General features: G+C 42.4%; 1 protein-coding gene across 1 annotated transcript; it reads left to right on the top strand.

Annotated features, from left to right (window-relative positions):
- The first annotated feature begins 397 nt into the window (after nt 1-397).
- Nucleotides 398-25,230, top strand: Pon1 (paraoxonase 1). The gene is made up of 9 exons (XM_038320894.2): nt 398-677; nt 7,233-7,303; nt 9,086-9,141; nt 9,434-9,602; nt 12,763-12,889; nt 16,082-16,282; nt 17,785-17,866; nt 21,395-21,523; nt 24,947-25,230. The coding sequence occupies exons 1-9, from the start codon at nt 604-606 to the stop codon at nt 25,103-25,105; spliced, it is 1,068 nt and encodes a 355-aa protein (XP_038176822.1). The 5' UTR covers nt 398-603; the 3' UTR covers nt 25,106-25,230.
- The last annotated feature ends 2,592 nt before the right edge of the window (nt 25,231-27,822 follow it).

The following is a 27,822-nucleotide window of genomic DNA, read 5'->3' as shown; positions in this document are numbered from 1 at the left end:
TACTCAGTTTATATCAGCCAGTAAGGAAGCTGCTGAATGGTGGAGCATAGTGTCTTAGAGAGCTGTACCCTGGGAAGTGGCACCGGGAGAAGGTGATACTCTGAAATGATGGTGTTGCAAGGCAACAGTTCCATGGGCCACTTGGGGGGAACAGCCTGTATCTTAGGGGATGTCACCACACTGCTCTCTTCTGTGTTAATTGGCTGCTATTGTGATCAAGTTCTGAGCCCCTCTGAGCCACAAGGATTAGGACTTTTTTTTTGGCACAAAGTGAGTGAACACTCACCCTCCTGGCTCATTTATTTCCCATGGCTCTCTGTTTCCACAAAATTGCTTAATCCCTTTCAGACCAGTTTCGGCACCTGTTCTGCTTTTCTCTCCTAGAGTTGGGGCATGGATTAGCGTGGACAAGGGCAATGAAGCACCTGGCCAGGAGACTGCACCTAGAGGACTCTGGCTGACCTGGAGCAGTGGCACTAGGGGCGGCCCCAGGCAAACTCAGCTGGGCCAATCAAGAGTTCTCCAAGCCTCCAGGCTGCAAGCCTCAGAACTGATCAGCGTCCCTGAACTTGTCCATCCTCAGTTTATCCGTCCGTCTCAGCCATGGCGAAGCTGATAGGGCTCACCGTCGTGGGATTGCTCTTGGCATTCTATAAGAACCACCAGTCTTCCTATCAGTAAGTTTGTTACAGTGGATTGGGTGAGTGGGGTGAGGGCTGCAGCCCTGTGGACTGCTAGCTCCAGGAGCACCTCCACACCCTAAAGTAGCTCCAAGTACTTTAGAGGAAAAGCTATAGATTTAGCAAACCTTCCTTTCTGGCTTGGAGAACCTCAGATTGAGGCTCCATTGGGCGGTCAGGGGGGAGGCAGAAAGCCTGTTTGTGCACTAAGCTGCATAGAAACAACTGTTCCCTGGTGTGGGCCACATGCTCCAGCAGGTGCTGAACTGGAGAAAAGGGGGATCATGTATGTAACTATTGGTCTGGCTTCTGCTTTGAGCAAGGTATCGTGGGCATATCATTTTGCAACTCATTGGATGTGCCAATAAACTGGACATAGTGACATATACTTATATAGAAAACTACCAACAAGCAGCCTGGGAGTCAGTAGCTATTCAGTGTGTTTGTCTCTGCTTCCCTTGAAAGCTTGTAATAACCCACCAGGGTGTTAATGGGCAGGAGATTGAGAATATATACAAAGTTTCAGGGTAATCTTTCATAAGAGTTCAAAGTCTAGACATGATTCTACTTTAAAAGGCTTAGTCAATATTATTATGTTATTTACTCTGAACTAAAAACATTAATCAATGTGGACTATTTGGGATTAAACAGTTATATAATCTTATGGACTAATTGGAATCTCACCCACAGAGTTGGGTTTTGTAAATTATTATTTCTTAAATAGCAAAATATTAGAAAAGTATTTGGGTTTAAAATCCTTGTATGTGTAATATGTTAGTGTGTGTGGATATCTGTACCTACCCATGTGTGTACTGGGGGAGGGCAGAGATTGGTGTTAGAAATCTCCCATCACTTGCAACCTCAGATTTTGAGGTGGGTTTTCTTACAGAAACCAGAGCTCCCTGGATTGGCCATCTAGGGAGCCCCAGAAATCCAGCTGTCTCTATTTTGTCATGTGGAGTTACAGGTGCACAGTGTTCTCTCCTGCTTTTTCCATGGGTACAAAGGCTGAGAACATGGGGACTCACACTTCTGTAGCATGCATTTTAACCACAGAGCGCTCTCTAGCTTGCTTTGGGCCTTTCCCTGCTGTAAAAGTCAAATTACAGATTGCGAAATGTGTGCAGTGTCTCCTGGAAGATCTCTGACAGGAGAAGTAAGGGAAACAATACTCACTGACCAGAACCCCAAAGCCTAAGCACAAACAAGGATCCACAGGTCTAAAAGGTACCCAAGACCTCCCTCAATAAGAAAAGTTGTAGGACCCACTTTGCATGACTGAATCTGATCAGTCTTACTTAGCAAATGCCCCCAGCTCAGGAGATTTGTATGCTCCATAAAGGATGCTCAGACCCTGCCTGTTGGAGCCAGAACCACAGGGCCTCAGGGATGGATAATGAGCTACCCCCATTTTGGAGACAATGCACCTGAGACTCTGGAGGATCATGAATCTGCCCAGGGAAGAGAAGGGAGAAGAAGCGACTGTGTCCTCTCAACACATGATGGCAAGTCCTGCACCCAGAGTTGACACAGCCATCTTCAGAGATGGACTGAATGCAAGCAGGGATGCGGTATGTACAGGAGGAGTTGGAGGAAGGCCACAGGAATCTGTGCAGGACCAGAAAGTGCCTTGGAGAATTTCTTGAACACCTGATATGGGGGGGGGGGGGAAGATAAGAACAAACCAAGGTGCTGGTTCATCCTTGTAGTCAGATCTGACTTGTGGATTTTCGTGATATTTATCATACAAATCTAGACAATGCTCAGGACAATGCAGAACATTCCTTGAGGATGTGAGGGATAAAGAACCAAAAAGTCTTCTTCTTAGATCTGCTGCCATGATGTGTAAGGTCTCCGTGTTTCTGTCTTGGGATGGGAATGGGCCCACTAGCATTAGCTCCTCAGCATATCTCTGCTACCTTACACTCATGCTAGGTAGCGTGTTCTAGAGGCAATGGTGGTGACAGATTCCCAGGAACATGGAAAAGATCTCATGTCTGCAACTTTCAATTTATTTTAACATGTTAATGCCAAGCAAAGTTACAGCCTGTTTCTCTACCTAAAATTAAAGGAAAAATAATACACATCACACTAGGATATATATAAAACTGGGCACATAGTAAGCTTTCTGCAATCATTTGATTTCATAATTATCATATGACCTCAAAATCCACCTCAAGAATCTGGTGAATGATACTTGGTGTGTTAGTCAGACCTTCCGTGACTATGCAAAAAGCCTGAGACCAACAACTTAACCAAAAATGATTTATTTTGCCTCAAGGTTTTGGAAGTTGAAGCCCATGGTGCTGATCCATTGCAGTGGGCCTGCTACAAGGAAGATAAGGATGAGGGGTGTTTCTTAGTTAGGATTTCTACTGCCATGAAGAGACATCACGACCACGACAACTCTTACAAAGGAAAACATTTAATTGAGGTTGCAGCTTATAGTTCAGAGATTTAGTTCATTATCATCATGGCAGGGGGCATTGCAGCATGCAGGAAGACATGGTGCTGGCTTTATCTTGATCAGAAAGCTATAAGCAAGGAGACTGTGACACTATGTGGTATCTTGAGTATAGGAGACCTCATAACCTGTTCCCACAGTGAAACTTTTCCTCCAACAAGGCTAGACCCCCCTCCAGCAAAGCCACACCTCCTATGAGACAATAATGGCCAATTTCATTCAAGCTACACAGGAGGTAAGAGCAGGGACAGAGAGCTACTTACTACATGACGGACATAAACAGAGAGAAGCAACCAGAGTAGAAAGAGCTTGAGGACCAAGTAGACTTTCAAATCCATAGGACCAAGTGGCCTACTTCCTCCAACTCTGCCCACCATCCATAGTGTCCATAATCTCCAAAGAGTCCACTCAGTTAGACATTCATGAATACAAATGGATCAACACTATCATGACCCGGTCAAGGCCCATCCCTTGAGCATTGCACTGAGACCACATCTCCAACAAATGGGCATTTTGGAGATAGTTTATATAATATTACCATAATTTTTGACACTATGGCTAAGGCTAAATTGCCTTCTAGCCCTGCTGACCCCATCAGCATTTCTATACCACCTTCTGTCTGATGTAGTAGACTAATAGTGTCGTAGAACAACTCAGCAGACATGGGTTGAGTTCCCTCTGCTATGAGGTCCACGTTCCCGTTGGAAACCACGTTGGAAGTAATGTGTTGTAGCACAAATCACTAATTTAATAATGTACACGGAGCGACAAGCCCAACAGCAGCATGGCAGGGAACTTGATAGACTTGTATATCATGGTCCATGAGAATGAGTGAAGGAGCTACTGGTCCCATCACAGGAGACCACAGGAGGCTACGGAAGGCAGGAACAGGCTGTAGGTGACAGGGGAAAGGACATTCAAAGTGAAGTAAAAGTGTAGGCCAATGAAAAGGGTACAAAGAGAAGTAGGAAACAGTGCTTTGTATCTTGGCTCCTGATTTCATATCTCTGTTGTCCCTTTTAAATTAAGGGGTCACATCCAAATGACCTGGCGCTTGATGTTTTTACATATAGAACAAATAAAATGTGTTGGTATGTGTGTGAGAGAGACAGAGACAGTAAGAGAGGACACTGCAGAGACTGAAATCAGGACATTGAATATGCCAAGCAAGTGCTCTGCCTCTGAGCTATAACCCCAGCTTGGAAACTTGAATCTTTATTTTAAAAATTGCTTGAAGGATTAAATGAGGAAGTATGTGTAAGTTACCTTAGCATGGGATTTGGCATGCAGTAGCCCTCATAAAGAAATCCAGATGAATGAAAATGCTTGGGAACACAAAGACATACCTGGGCCCAGAGTACCAGCATAGTTTAGTGTGCTTTGGCAGGGAGTCAGTTTCTATTTGTACAAAACAGTTCACAGTGAAGTTTATGTGAATTTTGGATGGACTTCAGAGGCTTTGGAATCAGGGACGTATCTCAGACATTGAACTTTACTTACGAGATCCAGAACAGCCACAAAGCTGAGAGCTAGACACAGGCTTGCAGGTAGCGGAGTATCTAAGAGCATCTCTGTAGTGATGCAAGCTGTAAACTTCGTTCAGTCAAAGGACTGAATGCAGATTTGCCTTCATGTTTGTCTTCCAACCTTGGCTCAGTCACTTCATAACTGCTTAATCTTAGCCATCCGTAACTAGGGAAAAGAAAACCGGAGAGAGGTGTTTGAGGGCTCAAAGAGGACACACACAGGATCTTAAGTGTGGCATCATTGGCATCCTGCTGAAACCTGGTTTGGTTGGGCTATAAATTGGAACCCGGAGTAACTGGGTCAAGACCTTCTCTCTTCTTGCCTGCTCTGGGATCTGGCTCACTGTAGTTATTCTGATGAGAATGTCTGAGCCAGCTGGCCTTTCTCTGTCCTGTGCAAGTCCACCCTATTTAGTGGACCCTGTGAGCAGGTACCACCCTTACTCTTCTTGTGTGCTTTTCATTCTCAATAAACTACTGACTCCTTCCACGAGTTTTAACACATTCAGTGATTTCATGTGCTTGAAATCTCTCTGAATGATCCACTTTGCCTTGTCTTATGACCTTTGCCCTTAATATCTTGAACCCGCCCTTTAGTCCTTTATTGAGGCACCCTAAACAGTCACTGTATATTCCCCCAAATATACTCCTTTCAAGTGGCAGGTATCATATGAGCTTGGTGAGTCATGACAAACATTTTTAAATTGAGTAAAATGAAACAAACAAACAAAAAAAAGCCCTACATACCACATGGAGCCTGAGATACAGCTCAGAGGAAATTGTTGTCTATCATGTGCAAAGCCCTGACTCAATCCCTAGCCTATGTCAAGCCATTTTCAGGTGTGTGTGTGTGTGTGTGTGTGTGTGTGTGTGTGTGTGGTGCTGCTTTTAGGTTTGTGCAGGAACACTGTTTATTTGCCCCATCTCAACTGTTTTTCCCAGTGTGGACGTCTGCAAAGTTTGTAAATCACCGCTGTGCCAGATTTTTTATTCCATTATCAGAAGCTCTTATGATGACAATGTCAAATTGTAGTCTGGCATTTTTTTTTTTGAATTTTTCATTCCTGTAATGCTTCTTAGTTTGCCAAGTCACAAGACTGGTCCCAGCTTTTCTCTGGAGTCTGCTTCCCGAGTTAATTCCTGTCACTGAGGGAGCACAACCTTCTTAGCATGCCCTGCATTTCTTATCTGTTTGGTTATGTCTGCTTCTCTCTCATCCATCCCAGTTTCCGTTCTGGTCGTGCACTGGGACAAACTCACTCGGGTGCCCTCACAAAGGAGAATAGTTGGCTGCCTTCCACCCATTTGTCCAGACTGTACTAGACTCTGGAACTGGAAGTCATTAACATTAGGGTAGAGATACCTCAATTCTCCCTTCTGAAGAAATGACCCAGCCTCAGTTCTTACTCCCTTTTGTACTTGCAGCCACTGTGAGGAAGTTGTATACAGTGTGTGCTCACTCCTGGCTTGTCTTCTCTGAGATAAAGGGCCAGGAAGGTACGAAGAGGAGTTCTCAGCTCATCACAAGCCAACTAAAATTCCTAGCAACTCTTGAATGATTGTCACTACTTATCAAAGCTATATAAGGTCATTTTTTTTTTTTTTTTTGTAGAAGCTGCATAACTTTCTGTCTGGCTCTCTTGGCGGTGCCAACATTGTGGTCTGCTTCTTCCAAATGATCCATCAATAGCTTTGCTCTGTTCGGAAGCTTGCTGGCACTTCCTTCTCACATCTGTTTGTTTTCCCTTTGTTCTTCACTCAAATACTCCCCTCCCACCCCACCCCCCGCCACAATGCTTATGTCCTCAGATTCAGTAAATTGCTTCTTTGCCTGAGTTCACAGTATGCATGTAGGTTCTTGCCCACATTAGCAATTGCCCACATGTGCTATGCCTTTCTGCATGCTGTCCTTGTATATGACTTTCTGAAGTTGTAAATACTTTTAAAGCACACCTGCATCTTCATATCTGAAAAGCAAATACCCCATCTGGCCCATAGAGCTGGCAGAATAGAAAGTACATATTCTTGAGGTATATGGAAGATATCCCCATTTTAGTGGAAGCATTTGAAACTGTTTTTCTAGTATGGCTTTTAAATGTTTAACTGATCTGGAACTATAAAAGTAGCATATGTATTTGGAGTTTACATGTTTGAGAAATAGCAAGCTCTTCCCATGAGAAGCTCTCAGACATCAGTGGCGTTAACTGGAGTTTTGCTGTCATTCAGCTTAACTTTCCACATTGGAATCCAAGTACAACTGATGAATTAGTCATGGGATTGCCTAGAGGACACCACATGCCTCCTCGTGTATCTGTCCTCCTCTGCACACAGAGTATGTCATATTCACCCAACCGTATGTCATACCCCGGGATCACCACTGGTCGTGAAGAATCCCGGCTGCCCAGGAACACTAAGTCAGGGAGTATACCCAAAGCAAAAGATAGTTAAAGATTACTTTGTGGGCTTACTTTTGCACCTCAACTCTACCTTCTGAAATTTATATACATTATATATATATATATATATATATATATATATATATATATCTTTTCTCTTTTCCAGAACAAGGTTAGCAGCTTTCCGTGAAGTACCTCCTGTAGAACTTCCTAACTGTAATTTAATTAATGGAATTGGTATGTATATGGATGAAGAAGTGTTAAATTTTAAATGCAAGGATATTATCTCACTATATATTTTGCTAATGCTCCAGTTCAGTTTTGTCAAAAATTATAGCATTGACTCAGGAGTGTAACATAGAGTAAGGAGTTGCTTACAAATGCCACATGCTTTGACTTTTGACCTCACAGATGTATTACCAAGATGCTTCAGATATTATTGGGTTTTGTTTGGTCAACAGAACGAAAACTGTATACATAACAATGGTTTCAAAATGGTAACAAAATGCAAGGAACTGGTAAAAGGGAGAGGGAGAAAGAAGATTAAAGCCTAAAATAAAAAAAAAAAAATTTCAATGAATGCTCTCACAGGCAATTACCACAAGGCTTTTTCACGTGCCCCCTTTGTGAGTGTTGGCTGGGAGATGCTTTTCCGGAAGTTCTCAGCAGTTCTCCCTTTAGATCTCATTAGGCAGAGCTGGGGGACAGGCTGATGTCTAGTTACAAGGGAAGCTGGGAAGATAATTACTGCTGTCCATCCTGGGAGGCAAGACCTGTCAGCAAAGATAAAAAGGTGGAAAAATAGTAACCCCTGGTAACCAACTGAGAGCATCCCAGAGCTCAAGTGTTCATCATGTTTCAGCCAACCAGCTAACTTTGTTAGTGGAGGTCAGCTCATTTGAGATCCATGCTTTTGCTGTATTTGGGTAGGGGTTGTTGACTTTTGCTCTTAGAGCTATTTGTCTGAGATGACTATAGTCCAGAAGGCAAGTCAAGAAGTCTCATTTCAGTAGGGTTTTCAAACACGTTGTCTTACAGCACAACACCTTTTCTAGGAAATTGTAACATTACTGTCAAATATCCCTGGGTTTTTGAAAAACATACATACCCATGAAGAGTATGACTACAAAAACAAATACTTCATTTGTTTCTGTACTAATTGAAAAATTTAAAAATTAAATGTATTTAATTGAGATATTTTATTGGTATTTACACTTAGCAAGTACATGCTACTAATTATCAGTAAAATATCCCCACTTCTAAAAATCAAACGTTTGGGATTTGTCTGTATTTCTAACATGGTTTTCAAACATGGAATTGATTTGGAACTGTGATGCAGTATATGTACTTGGTATGAGTTTACGGGTTCAGGAGTTCACACTAATGCCAGCTCTTTCCAAATAATCACACCTTTGATACTTTGTGAATGTCCAAGGATTATACATGAGAGATCTTGATTGTGAGGTAAAGAGCCATCAATCTGAAACAAGTAAATGAAGTGCAAATTGTCATTGTGCTTGTTGATGATATTAATTTTTTTAAAATTCCATATAGTCAAACTAGGAATGGTGGCACATGTCTGTCTATCACCTGTGAGGGTTATCCTCAATTTACAAAGTGAGTTCAAGGCTAGCCTGGGTTATGCGAAACTCTGCCAAATAAATAAATAAATAAATAAATAAATAAATACAAAATTCATTCTGTTTGTTTGTTTTGCTTTCAATTTTTCAAAAAAGAGTTTCTCTGTGAAACAGGTTGGCCTCTTGCAGAGATTCGGGTGCATCTGCCATTCAAGTGCTGGGATTAAAGGCATGTGCCACCACTGCCTGGCTAAAATTTATTCCTTAATGTTCTTATGATTACAATCAACAATATGAGTGAAAGGGAGAATTTGTTCTGAACCTAGCAAATATGAGCTCCAACAGAGATTCATTCTCAAGAGGGAGGAGATAAATGAGAGGATTGCCAGTGTCCTGCAGTACTTTGAAATGGTTTCTCCTCCTGCTTTCCTTCCTGCAGAAACAGGCGCTGAAGACTTAGAGATCCTGCCTAATGGGTTGGCCTTCTTCAGCACTGTGAGTGTTCGCGGTCACTGATGAGATGGGCTCTACTCATCAGGGCTGGGAGCTGTCCTGTGTTCACATATGACTTGAGGAAGGTGTGGTGACCTGTGTATGGGGATAACCACAGAGGAGCCCATGGCTTCCAGAGTGTCCTGTGGGTCTGTCACACAAGTCAGTCAGTTAAGAGATGGCCCTGCGGTCACCTGTGACCCAGAGCAGTTATTGTAGACACACATGACAATCAGAGCCTCTCAGCTCTTGAAGCACTGTGATATGCCTGCTTTTTCTCCACTATTTTTTTAAGGGATTAAAATATCCTGGAATAAAAAGTTTTGATCCCAGTACGCCTGGAAAAATACTTCTGATGGACTTGAATGAGAAGAACCCAGCGGTGTTGGAATTAGAAATGACAGGAAATAATTTCGATAAATCGTCATTTAATCCTCATGGAGTAAGCACATTCACAGATGAAGGTAACAGTTAATATTGAGTAAGAAAAGTTTCAAAGGGTAAAGTATAGCCAACAATGAACATTTCTTCTCAATCTATGAAAGACTAGTCATGAGTAATTTTTGTGGATTTTGACCCTACCTTTTGTTTTTAAGTAAGCAATTCTAAAATCATTTCAATGCCTGAAAATGCTACATATGACAGATTTGTAAAGCCACTGATTTCATAAACTAGTAGTATTCACATTATGCCTATAATTGTATATTCAGCTTTAACTGCAGTAGGTTTTCTCTGTTAAACAATTGAAAGATCTGAGCATCTGCAGCCGTAGTGTTTCCAGCCCTCAGTCACATGAATCAAAGCTACCGCAGACACAGTGACACTACTTTCCTGCACAGCTTTCTCAGGCCTGTCCCTGGTGCTCTGTGCTCTGTTCAAAATCTCATTTTCATTTGCATGCTTTCAGCTGTGCTTGTTTTCCCCCACCCACGGTGCCTTGATCCCTCATCTTTCCCCGTGTGTTTGGTCCCGTTTCCTTTGCAGTGTAGTAATTGTTAAATTCAGTTGCACACAGAAACACCTGGAAATGTAAAAATCCCAGTGTACAAGTTTCCGCGCAGGAAACTGAATTCTGCTGGTTTGACTGTGGCTGGGGCAATGGTTAAGACTTGTCCAGGTGACAAAAATGTTCATTTATGTTCTTTGTCTCCATTTCCTCTTCCCTTCCCTCCTTTCCCCTTTTCCTCCCCCTTCCTTTTTCCCATCCTTCCTTCTCCCACCTCACTCTCTTCTTTAAGAGCCTCGTCCCTACCCAATGACCCAGCTTCTGCTCTACCTGCCGGCATCCCCCTCCTCAGCCACTGTACCATTTTGCTGCTTCTTTATTTCCCGCATCCAGACATTTCACACTAGTGTCAGTGTCTGTGCCTATATTCTAGGAGAATAGCCCCCAAAAGGGTTATTAACATTATTTTCCCTTTAGATATTCAGTCCCATATTGAAGAATCTTCCTAGATACTTCCGTTTGTGTTCCTCTTCTATGACCACTTTAAACTTAAAATGTCAAAAAAATGATTATATATGTGTGCATATGTATATACTTGTTAATGATCTCTCCCCAACCTTTGCCATTTTTTTCCCCTTTCAAAATATTTTGAAATGAACAAATGAATGAAATTTATGCCCTGGCAATGCTGAAGCATGGGGCAGCCCATATATGGAGGTTCTGTTGAACTTGTTCATATTGGGTTTCATGGCCTAAGTTGATAAGGACGACTGACCAGGTCTCTTCCTCAAGAGGGCACCAGATCTCATTACAAATGGTTGTGAGACACCATGTGGTTGTGGAGAACTGAGCTGAGGACCTTTGGAAGAGCAGCCAGTGCTGTTAACCACTGAGCCATCTCTCCAGCTCCTTGGAAACGTTTTAGATGCAATGAAATACGGTGGTTGGCATGTGTATACTTTTTAAAAAGAAAAACTGTAGTACTGCCAAGCCCTTTTGTAGGTGACTGCCGTTTTCTGCACTGCATCCCAGGCTTCTTTCCATGCCTGTGCCTGTAGACCCACTTTTGGGGCTCTCAGGTTCACTTGTGTGGGGCCCCTGAGCACTGCCCATTTGCTTGTATATAAGGAGGTTCTTTTCACTTTTTTACCTCTTCACAAGCAGTTCCAGGGTGACATTCTTGCACATGAACTGTCTATTTTTGAGACACAATAACTCAAACTTCTAGTAGACTCTTCCATATACAATATGAATTCTGGTTCTAATCCCCACTTGGAACATTGTCTTCCTTGATCATCAGTTGTCACCAGGGACTTTTGATGTGCCAAATGACTCTAATGTCCTTTCTTGTCATTTTTTTTTTTTTTTTTTTTTTTTTTTGGACAGCGTTATGCTGTTAACATGGACTCCTCTTTCTAAGTGGAGATCCTACTGCAGTCTCAACTCATGTTATCCCTTGTTCATGGTCCTAACTGGTTAAACCTAGATCCTTCCCTAATACCCAGCAAGGCTGTTCCTGCCCCCTCCCTGTGGGTCCTCAGATCCTTCACTTTCTCTGGGCTCTAATCATAACTTCACTATTACGTGAATGTATCAAGGAACCTCTCCTTCAGGGCGTTTGCAGATTTTCTTCCCTTGACTTGAAACATTGTTTCTCCAGATAGACACACAGTTTACTCTTGCTTCAGTTAGGTCTTGGCTCTAAGACCCATCTTGTTGGAAAGAAGATATCCAGATGCTAAGAGGACATTACTTTACCGTCTAGCTCTTTAACATATTACAATATTCCTTTACAATATCTAAACCTAACACCAATTTGAAATACATGCTTGTTGGAAAGGACAATCAAAAATATCTTAGATGGCTTTTCTGTTACTAAACATCTGTTAAACAGAGTATCATTTTCCTTTTAATACCAATTTGATAATGTTACTGGTTTCCAGAGACACCTTACTGCTTCCTTTTCTTGATTTCTTCTTCCTTCTCCTCTACTTGAGACAGTTTCTTACTCTGTAGGCCTAAAGCAACCCTCCTGCCTCCACCTCCCAAATACTAGAATGAGAGAGTGAACTACCACTGCCTCTCACCTCTTCTTCAGGCAAGCAGCATCTTGTCTCATTTTCTATGATCACAGCTTCTTTACCACTTAGAGCGCTTTCTTCATGCCCAAAGACCTCCTCTCTCTCAGACATTCTTCCGGAGGCATTTTTCATCTTCCACTGTGTAAATTACATGCAAGCTCACCATCCACTGTGGAAATTACACATGAGTTCACTGTCCATTTTGGAAATTACACGCAAGCATCCTGTCTAGTCCAATTCCCACACCCTCAACTTAGTGTCCTTTTCCCTCAACTTAGTGTCCTACAAAAATCACTTGAGCTATCAAAGCTTAACAAGCTGTCTGAAGTTTGGTGCTGGTAGTGTTCATTCTGAAGTTCAGGGCTTTTTTTTTTCTCCTGTGAAGTTGTGAGTTTTTAGAGGTTGTCACTACTTTTTCCTTTAGCCACTTTTCTTAGGAGCAATCACAAATGCCTTTCTCTACAAAGATGAAAATATTCCATCTGCCTGGCAGCCTAAGTACTGGTTGGAGGCGGGTTGAAATTGCTTTGGGGAGACAGAACTGACAGGTGAGAGCTTCGCTAATGCTTCAATTTTTTGTTTTTCATCTCCTCTCAGACAATGCTGTCTACCTACTAGTGGTAAACCACCCAGACTACAAGTCCACTGTGGAGGTGTTTAAATTTCAAGAAGAGGAAAGATCCCTTTTGCATCTGAGAACCATCACACATGAGCTTTTGCCTAGGTAATTAGGAGACTTACACACACAGCTCCCTTGACTATGGAAGATGGCTCATTCACATTTAGCGTTTCTTCTGGGCCAGGGCAGAGTCAACTCTTCTGAGTGTTCTTCTTCAGAACTTACTGAGACCCTACAACCCTAAGAGTTGGCTCATCCCCTTCTTCCCTCATCTACTCCGTTCTGGGTGGACACTATAGTTCAGCTTCTACCCTTGGGATCTCTATCAAAGCATTTTGAGAAATTAAAAAGCAAAACAACACGAAACTGCTTTTTTACAAGACCAGTCTCAGATGGTACTATGAGCTCCAGAGATATACAGGAGAAGATCCGAAACTCAGTGCGTCTTAGACATCCTTATACTGAATCTACTAGTGCTGCATTGTGCGTGATTGGTATGAATATTGGGTTCCAAGTTAGATTCCTGGACAATGTAATTCTTGGGACAAGTAGACACCTGAGGATATCAATTCTTATCAACCCATCAAAAGTCCTCAGTCTATGAAGAACTGGCCTGTGGGCCCAATGATAGATTGAAGCCAAGCTACTATTATCTCCCCAAATAACTTTTACTGTAGTGTCCTAGACTTCCTTCACCTCCTTGTGTAATTTAGGAGCACCATTCATTCACCTTGCTCTTGGTGCACCCGTTCTGTACTCATCGCAGCCCCTTGCAAAGTCTTGGCATTGGTGTACACTGCTTCACCTGTGTGTTCAAGCCTCCAGCCTCGCCTGAGGTGTGGAGATGAGAACACTGAGAATGGAAACAATTAAATTACTAGATAAATCTCGACTAACTAGTTATTGATCAAGTCGGAACCAAGGCCCAGGCTTTCTGCATTCCTAGGATGAGATCAAATGGACAGACTAGTTTAGAGGTAGAAGTTTGTTTATACAATGAGGGTATTTTAGGTGCTGGGCTGTAGCTCAGTTGAAAGAGTGCTTGCTGAACATGCACAAAACTCTGGGTTCAATCCCCAGCAGGCATGGTGCATATCTGTGGTTCCAGCCCTTGGGAACTCAAGGCCATCCTCAGCACATAAGGATTTTGAGGTCAGGCTGAGATACAGCACACACACATACACACACACACACACACATTTGTATATGTGTGTTCTCTCTTTAAATATACATATAAATATACATTATTATATGTGTGATTTATATGGCAAATATATAAATTATATATAATTTATGTGCTAAATATAAAAATATATAATTATTTATATAATTTTAAAGAGAGAATGAGGCCTTCAAGTATCCGAAGAACCAGAGACTATTTAAGGGAAAGACATCTAAAATGGAGAGCTGGTGGAATGCTGGCAACAGTAACAATGGAAAAAGTCTCAGCTAGAAGTCAAGTGGGCATGCAGACTGCCTTACACGCAAGGTTTGTTGACTGCTTGGAAACAGCTTCTTAATTTGACATTATACCATATGTAGATTTAATTGTTTTTGAGACCTGGCCTATCTGTGCAGTTGCCTCAGATGACAACCTCTGCCATTAATATAGCTGGGATTAGCTTGAAGCCAGAGCCGGCACTGAGTCCACGAAATCATGAAAATAATTATTATTTTGTTTTTTAGCCACCAGTGTTTCCAATTTTGCAGAACAGGTATTTTTTTCTCAGTCAGATGTGAAAATATTGTGGATTGGCAGGATAAAACCAGATCACAAATAATCAGAATGCCACAATGAACTAGAATTTGGCTCTTTCTACCCAAGGATTAGTCGCACACATTTGTGGCTTTTTATTTTAGGGTGTTTATAGTAGTAATATTCGAATTACTAAATCTGTCATAAGCTAATCATGCTAATAACAACAGCATGGCTGTTATTATTGGTCCTTTATGCATGCCAGGCATGATGGCAAGGCCTTTATAGTCACTGTTCCTTTTTGTCTTTACCCAGCATGCCAAGCTACGAAAGAACACTGAGTTTCAGAAAGCAACTCAAAGTTGGGAGGCGTGCTGTGGTCCCACGCCGTGACCATAGCAGGCAGGCTTAGATTCAAACAGTAAATCAAATTTCAAAGCTATTGCTCCAAACTGCTCCCATCTGCTCCTTTTTCACAGAGAGCTGCACACCAACTTCTAAAATCTGCTTTAAAGAGAGAAGTAAAAGCAGCTTGACAGTTTTTGCCCCAAACCTGCACAGCCCCATCCTGACTGCACGGACATTTGCCACTGTGGTAGCAGTGGCTGCTGTTGATGGAGGACCCAGTGAGTCGGCCAATACTGTCTCCTTGTGATTCCCGCTGTGATCCCACAGTTGAAATTCCAACCATAAGCATAGACTTTTCTAATGAGTCGTGAGACTTTGAGGGGAAAACCGTTGAAGCTTTTTTTTTTTTTTACAGATGAGAAACTGAGGCTGGGTGTACGTCTCACTCGGCCCCGAGCCCTGGCTGCGTCAGATCTGACGCATTTGCCATTAAGCTCTCTAAAGTAGAGCAAAGATAATTTTCTCTAGGATCATGGCCCCAGGGAACTTCCGTTACCTCAATCAGCAAGAAATGACTCACTTACGTGTTTGCTATTGTACTTATTAAAGCTAAGTAAGAGACTCATGTAGCTGACATTTGCAGCAGCACACAGAGAGAGTCTTAATCAGCAAGGAAAGAGCCAAACATCCTGTTTCAAACATTTTTGCTCATGAACTTGTTCGGTTAAGAGACATGAAACTTCATGGCACATGGCAGAAGAGACCATCACCCTTTCTTTCCTGAGAAGGAAACTGAGGACATCACACTTGAAAGGCTTAAGTCTCACTTGGGTCACACAGCTAATAAGGCTGGAACCACAGTGCTACCTGATCAATGTTTTTATTCCCTGTTACAATGGGCTTGACTTAACGGGACTCCATGTTCTAATGTGTGCTAATTCATCTTGCCCTGATTGTGATATTTGGCTTGATTCAGTGTTTACTGACTACACAGACACACAGAATACATGCACATGCCACTACATTTACACTATATATAATATGATTTTCATGTCTTAGTACTAATAACCAGATCTTATTACCCTTGGGGATTGGCTAGGACTGATGCCATGGTGATTCTGGGCTATCCCTGCTTGGGCGAGGACTCCATCCCATTTTTTGACTTTAAGGCTAGACTTTAATAAATAGCAAATATTTAATCCTATAATGTGTGCTATCTTTCTGTATATAATCATGTGTATTTTTAATTGCAGCATCAATGATATTGCCGCTGTTGGTCCTGAGAGCTTTTATGCCACAAATGATCACTATTTTGCTGACCCATACTTGAAGTCCTGGGAAATGTACTTGGGTCTCTCATGGTCCAACGTTGTATACTACAGACCTGATAAAGTCCAAGTGCTAGCAGATGGATTTGATTTCGCTAATGGCATTGGCATTTCCCCTAATGGCAAGTATGTGTGCCTTCTGTACCACAATACATTTATCTGGATTCTCCTTATACAGTTTTAGAACATAGTGTTTTCCTATGTAATATATTTCTCTGTAGTGTTAGTGAGATGAGAGTGGAATAGTGACTTGGGGGAGTCTCTGATGAGTGAATATAGTAAGTAGTGTGGTTTATATTATGAAATGGCCTTGTACTAGAATGTATAGCAAGACACTGGTTCTCTCATCAGGAACTCTCACTCTCTTAGTTATGTTTTAATTGCTGTACAAAAGACATACCAACCAAGGAAATTTATAAGAGAAAGTATTTAATTGTGGGCTCGCAGTTCAGGATGAGTCTATGACCAGCACTGCAACAGACAGGCAGGTATGGTGCTGCAAAAGTAGCTGAGAGTTCTCTTGTTGAGACAAAAACCACAAGCTCTCTCTCTCTCTCTCTCTCTCTCTCTCTCTCTCTCTCTCTCTCTCTCTCTCTCTCTGTGTGTGTGTGTGTGTGTGTGTGTGTGTGTGTGCGCGTATCAGGGGCGGGAGGGTGCTAACTGGGAATGCCACAGGCCTTTGGAACCTCAAAGCCCAACCCCAGGGACACACCTCCTCCAACACATCTCCTAATCTTTCCCAAACAGTTCAACCAACTCTTAAATAACTATTCAAATAAATGAACTTGTGGGGACCATTCTTGTTCAGGCCGCCACACCTACTGTATGAAAGAGTCAATGCAACTATTAGTGGTGTAGTCTACTATCTCATGTTGATTTTGCAACAAACAGCTCACAGATCACTATTGGTCTGGACACCACACTCTGGGTAGCACCGAGGAACATATAAAATTTATCCATCGACCATCTATTCCCTCCCTCATCTTATATTATCAAAAAGTTTAGAGCATCAGTAACACAGAATATGTAACATAGGCAATTTTCTGTTGTTCATATTGTCTCTGATTCTCACAGAATTAGCACACCATTGCTGTCATTGTTCTAGAATATACTGTGCTTTGTCTCATCAAGAATATTTATGGTGTATGGTGTTACACCTTGTGTAATTTACTGAACTCATGTGTAGTAATTTGAGTTACAGAACAGGAAGAGAGAAAGACTTCTCTGCATACTTTCTCTGGCCTGAAACAGAAGACATTCATCAAGAGGGCTTCCTGATGTTCCCCAAAGCCCAAGCCCAAACTTACTACCCTCTGAGATGTAGAACCTTGGGCTTGCCACTGGATTGACAAATCAAAAGCAGCAATGTACAATGCAAATATTAAGAGCAGTTGTTAGCATTAAGTTCCTTCCCTTTTGATCAAGGACAAGTACCTTGCCACCAATGCCTTTCCAGTGATTAAATGTTTCATATACTATAGAATCACTGAGTTCTTTGGCATTGAGTTTGCTTTGAGACAGATTCTACTTTCTAGTGTCTAAGCAAAGCTCCACCCCAAGACAAGTTATCACAACTTACGTTTTGGCATCACTTCAAGCACTTTGATTGAGCTCTTTCTTCTTTGAAGGCATGTCTATATCGCTGAATTGTTGGCTCACAAGATTCACGTGTATGAAAAGCATGCTAATTGGACTTTAACTCCATTGAAGGTAAGATGTATTAACACTATACATTTGCAGAGTGATAATTAGATGCTAATTGATTTGTGAAATTAAAAGTGAGGAGAAAGGGATTCTCTAATTAGAGTGGGTGAGAAGCAATTCTTCACTTATTTATTAAGTGCCATCAGTATCATCATGCGTTTGTTGTTCACTTTTGCTCCTTGCTGAGTGGGAATCCGCAACCCAGGCATCTCACACAGGAAACCTGGAGACTTTCTCTTCCGGCCCCCTTTAGGAGGGTCTGTTTCCCTGGTTCCTTCTACTTCCTTTCTCATTCTTTCCTCTCTCTCTCTCTCTCTCTCTCTCTCTCTCTCTCTCTCTCTCTCTCTCTCTCTCTCTCTCTCTCTCTCTCTCTCTGTCTCTCGGTCGCCCTCCTCCCTACACCCCTCTGTAACAGTCACATACTCACGATGGCTGCATGTGACCTTCCAGATCTGCCCAATTGCCACCTCTTCTTTCTCCAGCTGTTATGAGGAATCCAGCAGCAGACTCTGAGCCCTTGTATTCCTGGTCTCTGTGACTCTCCCCTCTCTTTCACTTCTGACTGATGTGGCACTCCACTGAGACCTTCCTTAACAACCCCAACTACTAACAGCTTCCTGATCCCCACCATAGGTCCTGACTTTTTCATTCACCCACACTACATACCTTTGTAGTCTCCTTTACTGCCTGTAGGATTCACCAGGACACATTTGTTTTTCTGTTTTTCACTGGAAGAGGTTCTAACATCTACTAAGCACTCAGCAAACATTTGTTTAATTACTGTGGTGGGGCTGACTGCGTATCAGGGCTTCACCTTCTGCCCCTACTAATTCTGGTCTAGGCCAAAAGTTTTGGTCAGACAGTATAATTGCTCAAAGGGGAAGAAGGAAGGCTTATGCAAATAGAATGCTCTGATGTGGCACCTGTCCCTGCAGAGCCACAAGACACCATGCTGCCTCCAAGCAACATCAAATCTAACATCCTCTTTGACATTAAAAATAATTGGCGGAGCTAGTTGAATATCAGCTGCAGAGAAATGAAATTTCACACACTCCAACTGGCTTGGGGAATAAAAACGAACTGTTCATATAACAGCAGATACTTCCGCAAGGTGAAAGTTAGGAAATTTTGCAATAAATCCCAATTCAATAGACACACCGCATGGAATATGAGGGCTAGGGGCAGGGGTCAGATCCGGCTTCTGCATTTGGTACCAGAACAGGCCATCTCTCATCATTACAACCAACCTAGCAGAAGTAACCCTGTCAAATGTAGTGATACTCCTTCTTTAGAAGGATTATGTGAATTAACATTAGCTCAGTAATGGTTCAGGATGCTAAGAGATTTGAACAACTTCTTGAGGCTAATATCAAATCTGTGATGAAGGTGAATGGTGTATGTCCTGCCCCAAACGTGGTATCGTCATACACTGGAACCGTATTCAGTTTTACAAATGGGTGAAACTTATGCTAAGCAAAATAAGCCAGGCACAAAAGCACAGACATCATGATTTTACTTATTTGAAGTACCTAGAGCTAGGCATGGTGGCTCATACCTGTAATCCTAGTATTCAGGAGGCTATGATGGGGGGATTCCGAGTCAGGGATCACTTTGAATTATATAGCAAGACTCTACTCCCAAAATAAAATAATTAACATAAGTTTAATATTTTAAACTCATTGGAACAACAGATTGGTGGTTACCAAAAGCTGAGAAACGAGGAATGATCATTTAATGGTTGCAGAGTTCTTAGAGGTGGCTGACAGTGACAGTTACACAGACATGGGCCTGTGCCTGCTACTACTGAGTTGTCCCTGTAGAAATGGTTATGACGGCAGGTGACATCTTACCAACATTTTACCATAGCAAAAAAGCATTCGCCCGTTCCCCACGACTCTAAGACTAAAAACTGGCACACTTCAGTCAGCTGAAATTCTCAAAATATTGGGTTGTTAAGATAAAAAACAGCTCCTTATTTAGGGCATTTCTTTTAGGTAACCCTAAGGATTGCTGAACCCCAGGCCCTGTTAGGGAAAGCGACGAGCTCTTTGCTTCTGAACTACCTAACCAACATTCCAGTTTCTTATTTAGACTTGAATATCTTGCACATGTCTTTGTGGGAACATGAGGTGGGATACAGATATCCTCTGCAATTGTTATTATTATGAGCATGGCTAGGTATTGGATATTGCCAAGGCATGAGTTTGTTTCTGGACCCAGAGCAGGCTGCCTGACAGATGGTGGCTGGGATCAGCAGGAGCTCTGTCTAGTCCTCCCTCTCACTGGAGGGGTTGAGCGGAGTGCCTTGCAGAGTGTGTGGTAATTGCGTGCAGAGTGGATGGGCTCCAAAGCCTCCCCGGCTCACTCTTACCTCTCCGGGTGTTCTCAGCAGGCTTCCATCCACCATGGAATTTGCCGCTGACAAATTTCCTGCTCTATGCTAACAGAAGAACACTAGATAACACATTTCCTCACTTAAAGAAGCTAATGTCAGCCTGTAAGTAGAGAGCTGACTGGGGGGATGGCTTCTGGGGGCTGGAGAAAGCCACGAGTAGATTTTGGCCTGGGACTGGTTGCTCAGCCATCTCCTGTAGTATAAGGCTGCCAGTTTCTAGGCTGAAGGGTGACAGCTCTCCAGTGAGGCCCTGCCACATTGCCTGAGCCCTCTAATCCCTTCAGGGACATGTGGGGACAGTTCTCATTTTGAGCAGGAAGCAGAGGGCAGTGGCAGCACATTGCAGTTGCCTTTTCAGGGAGTCCCAACCAGTTATTTCCAGGGTCCCTGGGAACTGAAACCGCTGGACTCAAGTACACAATAAATATTGTTTCTTCAGTGAGAGTTAGAGGTAAGCAAATAGATGGGATTTCCTCCCAGGAGAAGGCAGCCAGGATGACGAATGGTGGGATTAGGAATCGTTGCTATTATTTATGATGCCAGTGCAAAGGCACGACAGCAATCTGCAGCGATCATGCGTGTGCAGCTCATATTTAGAGAATAAACAGCAGAAAGAGTAGGGAGCTGAATAACTTCAGGAAATGAAAGGACAAACTTTCCCTCAAGTTCAAGGCGAGGATTAGATCCTGGGGATCATTTCTTTCCTCATTACATAGCCTATGATTCACCATGAAGGAACTTACATATCCTTAACATTCCTCCTCAGAAATGAATCTACATTTCTCATTTGTTTGGGGGATATTTGTAAACATATCACATGCACATGCCTCTTTAGGAAGAGTGGATTTATCCTGCACTTTTTTTTAAGTCTTAGGTTCACGTACAAATGACTTCATTTAACTCCCAAGAGTTAGTCTTTGTTTTGTAAATTGTGCCCTGCACCCAGCTTGTCTTTGAGCCCAATGAAATGCCAGCATAGACAGACAGAAGGCCAGAAGCATCCCTGCAGTGAAGCGGAAGTGGGAGGAATTGTGCCCCGGAGCAGCTTGTGCTGGCCTGGCCTACGACAGGAGGACAGCGCCTCTGAGGTATCTCTGGCCAGCTCATCATAGGCTCACTTTCCTTTCTTACCTCGGCAGACCCTCAACTTTGACACCCTTGTGGATAACATCTCCGTGGATCCTGTGACAGGGGACCTCTGGGTTGGTTGTCATCCCAATGGAATGAGGATCTTCTTCTATGACGCAGAGAATCCTCCTGGCTCAGAGGTTAGTTGCATGGTGAAGTGGATTCAGGGCTTGCTCTCACTACTGGTTTTCAATTGAAAACAAAATTCTCCTTCTATGTGCAAACGACAGAGGACACATGAACACATGACCTGGGTTCTCAGGTCTAAAGAACTTGTGGAGCGGTTTTGGTGAGAGCCCAGGAAGGGTACAGGTGGTTTCTTTATTACTTGGTAATTTTTTTTTAACAAAGGGATGAGGCTAGTATAGGGACACCAACAGGAGCTGACACAATAACACAGGGCTCTCTCTCTCTCTCTCTCTCTCTCTCTCTCTCTCTTTCTGTGTGTGTGTGTGTGTGTGTGTGTGTGTGTGTGTGTGTGTATGTGTGTGTTTGCAGGAAATGGCTGCCAAAGCCAGAAGAAGGGAAGGGAATGGGAATGGATATTGTTGGAAGGATAGGTCAGTGGAAAGTACTTATCTAGCATGTGTGAAGTACTGGGACTGACCCCAAGCACTGGAAAAATAAAATAAAAACAAAATAAAAAGAACACACATACACAAACAGAGTGGTGTTTGGAGGAAGGCGGGAAACTTGATGAGGATTTAGCCAGCCAGAAATCATTCAGGGGAAAAAAGACCTTCCAAGCATGCAAGAAGTAAAGCTGGAGAGGCCCCTGCACACAGGTCTGGGTGCAGGCCTAGGGAACGGGGACCTGAAGAGCTGTGTTGAGGACACCCAGCGCTGGGGGGTGCCTGTGGTGATATTTTGTTTGTGCTCTACCAAATAATGCTTGTTTGGAGGTCAGAGTGTGGAACTAGGCACTAGTTAACCATAAAGGCCACGCAGTAGTGGCACACACCTTTAATTCCAGCATCTGGGAGGCGGAAACAAGAAATGATATGGCTGGGCATAGAGAGGAAGCGATTGAGACAGGGTGGAGAAGGGAGCTTGGCCCTTTTTCGGCTGAGAGGTTGGTGAGGTAAGAGGAGGCTGTGGCTCGCACCTTTGTCTGTCTGATTTTTCAGCATTTACCCTGACATCTGACTCTGGGTTTTATTGTTAAGAGCAATTAGAATTCTTGCTGCAGGGGCCTACATCCTTATCTCAGTAGTGAGTTCCTTGAACTTGGGAATTCATACTATCTTAAAAAAATACAGTGCTGTCACACTGCTGGGCCGTGTCCATTTGTCATCCACTTCACCGTAGGACTTTCCCTTACCTGGCTCGGTAACCCGTGCAGGGTATCACTACAGGCTCTCTCCACGTCTGTGACGGACTGCTGCTCTAACGCCTGTGCATACAAAACCCACAGATGCTCAAGCCCCTTATCTGAAGACAGGCGGCATTTTAACAGGATTTATGCATATCCATCCTCCTGTATATGTTGCTTTCGTGTATTTGTGTGAGGTTGTGTACCTGTATATATGTGTACATATCTGAGGAAGCCAGAGGACAATGTTGGCTGTCTTCTTAACTGCTTCCTCAGCTTACTTCTTGAGAAAGGGTTTCTCACCGAACCTGGAAGCCAGGGATCCTCCTGTCTCTGCCTCTTCAATACTGGGATTACAAATTTAAGTCTCCTTTCCCGGCTCTTTCTGTGGTCATAGGGATCTGAACCCAAGCAGTCATGCTTGCATGGCACGTGCTCTTACCACAGAGACACCTCATTGTCCCCTCTCACTTTTTTTGGTTTTCCAAACAGGGTTTCTCTGTGTAGCTCCGGCTGTTCTGTAACTCACTCTATAGACCAGGCTAGCCTCAAACTGACAGAGATCCATCTGCCTCTGCCTCCCTGAGTGCTGAGATTAAAGGTGTGTGCCACCACTGCCCTGTTTGTCCTACGTATTTAAACCTCTCTATATCACCTAAAATACCTAACACACAGCAAATGCTATATAATTAGCTAGACTGATTTGTTTAAGGGATAGTGAATGTTTACACTTGATACACATGTGTGTGTGTAACACACACACACACACACACACTAAATAACCTCTCCCTATATATTTGTATTGAAAGAAGTCTAATATGAATGGTTCCTGACCTCTTATCTCCGAATTTACAGGGAATTATGACGCTTGTCATCATTCTTTCATTAGTCTTTTGCTTTCGGGCCTGTTCAACTGCATTTTAATAGACTAAAGACCTGCAAGCTGCAGGGTGTTCAGTATATAAGCTGAGCAGAATGTTCAGTTTTAGTTGTTCTTGCTTGTTAGCTCATTTGGTGAATTTGGGTCTTTGCTCTACCAATGATTTGATTTGTTTTTCTGAAAAAAAAACTGCTTCCTTTCTGATGATGGATTTGGTCAGGTAACCAGAATGCAGGACTTGGAATGCACTAGCATTGCTCCCATAGCTCGAGTTCTTGGAAATAAGAGGTTTAGCAAACTGAGGTGCACCCTTAACTATTTTTTAAAGTAGCGTGTTAATATTACAGCAATCTCGTAAGACTTTATCTGTTAGATATAGTAGACGTCATTTGGAGTTTCCCATTGATCATTTCATGCCCAGGCCTTGGCTTCCCTGACCTGCCACAGTGGATGTTCTGTGATATACGTTTCTTTACTTCAAGTCACAATATTTTATCATTGTCAAAAGAGAATTTAGGAGTAATTCGGTCTCACCCATCCAATTCTTCAGTGAAGGACACAAATGGGAAATAAAAGATCGAGACTTGACCCATGTCCACTGCCTCAATAAAATGATACCCTTCACATTAGGTTTTGTTATATAAAATTATTTTATTACCCCAAAGAACCAAACACTAGCTATACCACATGGTGAATTTAACATGGATTGAAATACATGGTCAATAATGATGTAGTTAAATTTCTCAGTTAAGTGAAGGAAATTAAACTTAAAAACCTTTTCTACTTCTGCTCAAGAGTGGATAAAATATGCTACAGAGAGGTGGCTTCTTGTGTCATGCTTTTGATTTTCTTTGTTTGCATTGTAAACCTGGATATTTGAAGCATAGTGGTGCTTATGCGCCTGTAACCTCTGCACTCTAGCTCGAGATGGGAGAGTACAGGTACAAAGACCTTCTCACAGGTAGTCAGCCAACAGACCAATCAAATCGTGACTCCCTACTCCCCCGCCTCACTTCAGTGTAAGCATCCATGCTTCTAAATGCCAGTCAGGCAACTATATAACTACTGCTCACCCTTCCCCCATATCTACTGTGTTCCCTACTATGCTTAATGTCTACTTTCAGGCTATGTTGTTCATTTATATGCCCGACCTTACCCATGTGTGTTCATATGCTCATTAATGCTGGTAAAGATCATGTGACCAAAACCTGACCATCACATATGAAGAAACAGTTGCCTTCAAATAATTTTAGAAGAGAACACAGTCGATATAATTATGTGAGATCATGTGGCTAAGGAAGAACGAACTTCAAGTTTAAAGCTGATTTAAAAGACAACAAAAATATTAACCTTATGTTATTTATTTGATAGGTGATTCGAATTCAGAACATTTTATCTGAAGAGCCCAAAGTAACTGTGGTTTATGCAGAAAACGGCACAGTGTTGCAAGGCACCACGGTTGCCTCTGTGTACAAAGGAAAACTGCTGATTGGCACCGTGTACCACAGAGCTCTTTACTGTGATCTGTGACCAGCTGGCTGCATCCATGTCATGGAAAATAAGCCCATCATTTCCATCCTTTTCCATATCAAAGGTGCCTATCACAATGATCTTTGCTGCCTACTGAATACTGACATTAAAGTTAGACATAAGAAGGTGTGAGAGTGTTTACTGGCGACAGATGTGAAAAGCAAGGATTTCTTTAGTTAGTCTTGGACTACTTGGTAGACCTCAGTTACCAATAGAAACTCTTTCACCAAAATGACTAAATTTTTCAAGTCTACATAATTTGTGCTATGTTTGAAATGTTCCTACAGGCTTGTATGCTGTATCTTTGGTCCTTAGCTGGGTGGTAGTATTTCTAGAGGGATTGGGACTTTTAGGAGGTGGAACTCCACTGATGGAAGCATGTAACTGGGAGAAATGTGCTCACAGATTATATCTGGCTGACTCTCTGTTCCTCTCAGCTTCCTGTCGGCTTTAAGGTGAGCTCTCACCAGGTTCCAGGTCTGAGTTGCTATCTTATTGTAGGCCAAGAAAGAGTGGAGTCAGATGTGGACTGAGCCCTCCAAAATGAGCCAAAATAAGTTTTATCTCCTCTTAGTTATACCAGGCTATCTGTCAAGCATTGGGAAAATCAGCAACACCTTGTTTGTTTGTTACTCAAAACACATTTCCCTGGTAATGCTCAAAATCCCTGAAAGCAGATGAGTGGACTTCTGCCTCACTGTTGTTGAGAAAACAAGAGAGTATGGCCAACTCTGGGCACTCTTAGTTTACCAAAGTGTCATCATGAAGACACCTCTCAACACCTCATGAAGCCAATGGATGGGCCAGCACTGCCAGACTGCTGGTGTCTCCTTTTCTCTGTGACTTCCTCCAGAAATAGAAACTGCAGTTAGCTCCTCTCCTTTTTCATTGGGCTTTTCAGTTTTCCCATAGTTACGTCATATAGGAGACTCCTAAGATTTCTGGAGAAGTTCTCACACTGAAACATAATCTCTGCTCTCTTGACACATTCTACATTCTGCTTATGTTGTCCCAGAGAATGGAGGAATTTACTTCTTCTGTCAGGACTAGATTTAGGAGTAGTCTGTAACCCATTCCATGTGGTGCTGAGTGCCCTCATGTCCATGTTGTACAAATGGTGCCTGGGACAGGGTTTGCTTTCTTGTTTTTTGTTTTGTTTGGCTTTACCTACTCTAACTTGCTGTGGAGAATGATAAAAGAAAAAAAAGGATGACAAACATTTAAAAACAGAAAGATCAACAACCTTGGGTGATTTTCTGACAGGAAAATTTCACTTTTCTTATCTTGGCTGTGAAACACGAGATGGTGACACATCATTATTTGCCTGCTTTAAAGACAGACCCTCAGGGCTGAATTACTTCTTTGAGACATTAAAGCAGCCACTTTATAGACAACAGCCATGGCATTTATTTGTTTTTTTTTTTTTTTGAGGGGGATGTTTGTTTGTGGGTGTTGATGAGAAACTGAAAAATTGTCATTTATGACAACACATTGGAGGTATAAAACACAGTTTATACATCATGGTGTATCTGTAATTTTAGACTTAGGATACTGTGGCAATGGGATACTGAAGTAAAATCTCATCTCACGAAAACCAAAATAATAACAAATAAACTTATTTTCATAAAAGAACCACTTTTATCACAATGGGATTTAAGTGATTTTAGTCAGTTTAGTACAGGACACCAGGTATCCTAGTGTTCAGTTAGTCAGGGACGGCACTTACACAGCCCAGGAGGTCTGACTCTCTGGAACACTGGTTATGACCATCCATGAATGTGGTGCTTAAGAAACCAAACCTCACATGATTTTTTCTTAATGTCTTGATTAGCTAGCCATTACCATACCATCAGTGAAATGACCACACCCTCTTTCTCTTTATTGGTGAATCAAGCTGATTCTTCAGAAAAAGAGAAGGCAAACAAAATGAAGTGGCATGCATCCGAGGCTGTCCAGAGAGGGTCAGACTCTGGTGAGCGATCGTTAGCACACATTACGTAAGGGGAAAAACAGGTTCACTTCACTTATTCTGTGAGGTCAAGACAGAACCCAACAAATAGCCTTCATTTGTTTTATCCAAGCTTTCTTAGACTTGGAGAGCTTAGAATGAAATGGCTTAAAATAACCCGCTGCACGAGGCTGGACTTGCTTGCCTCCTGCTATGTGAGACTGACTGCGCAACGGATGTGCCATCCGCCTTTCTCTGGCTGAAAGCACTGGAACTTGATGGCGAAGCGGTGACAGAGGAGAGAAGAGGTGGAGAAGGGTCCAGCTGGAGGCCCTGCTCTTTAACTTTATGCCCAGCTCCATAATTGTGCTTTAAGTGTAATTCTAGCTGCCAATTTACACTTTGCCAGAGTTAAAACTTATTTTTAGATTCATTTCCATGAAAAATGTGCACTTTGCTCTTGATGGATAGATATGTTTTGATGGTTAATGCAGGCTTGCCCAGCCAGGGCTTGTTTTAGTTGAAGGTGGAAATGGAAGAGGAAAAAAAAGAAGCACATACTCTGGCAGATGACTGTATTTCCTTTTATTGCATTCATTATCTAATAACAATAATACTCATTGGCAAGAAATATATTTACACTAACAAATTAAATTCAATCACAGGTATTTTTCAGATGGTCAGAAAACAATGGGCCACTTACAGTATAGCTTGCTTTGAATGCCTCTGAAAACCAAAGAGTAAGGAACACCGTGTGAAACAGCAGACA

The sequence above is a fragment of the Arvicola amphibius genome, chromosome 2 (genome assembly GCF_903992535.2).
Source record: "Arvicola amphibius chromosome 2, mArvAmp1.2, whole genome shotgun sequence".
Lineage (NCBI taxonomy): Eukaryota > Metazoa > Chordata > Mammalia > Rodentia > Cricetidae > Arvicola > Arvicola amphibius.
The sequence above is the reverse complement of the archived record's forward strand: the minus strand, read 5'-3'. Positions and strand labels throughout refer to the sequence as shown.

What these genes read in the sequence shown, in the direction of transcription:
- Pon1 (XM_038320894.2), top strand. Translation starts at nt 604, where the DNA reads ATGGCGAAGCTGATAGGGCTCACCGTCGTGGGATTGCTCTTGGCATTC. An exon ending in AACCACCAGTCTTCCTATCA is followed by an intron (nt 678 to 7,232) that starts GTAAGTTTGTTA and finishes TCTCTTTTCCAG; the next exon opens with AACAAGGTTAGCAGCTTTCC. An exon ending in TAATTTAATTAATGGAATTG is followed by an intron (nt 7,304 to 9,085) that starts GTATGTATATGG and finishes TCCTTCCTGCAG; the next exon opens with AAACAGGCGCTGAAGACTTA.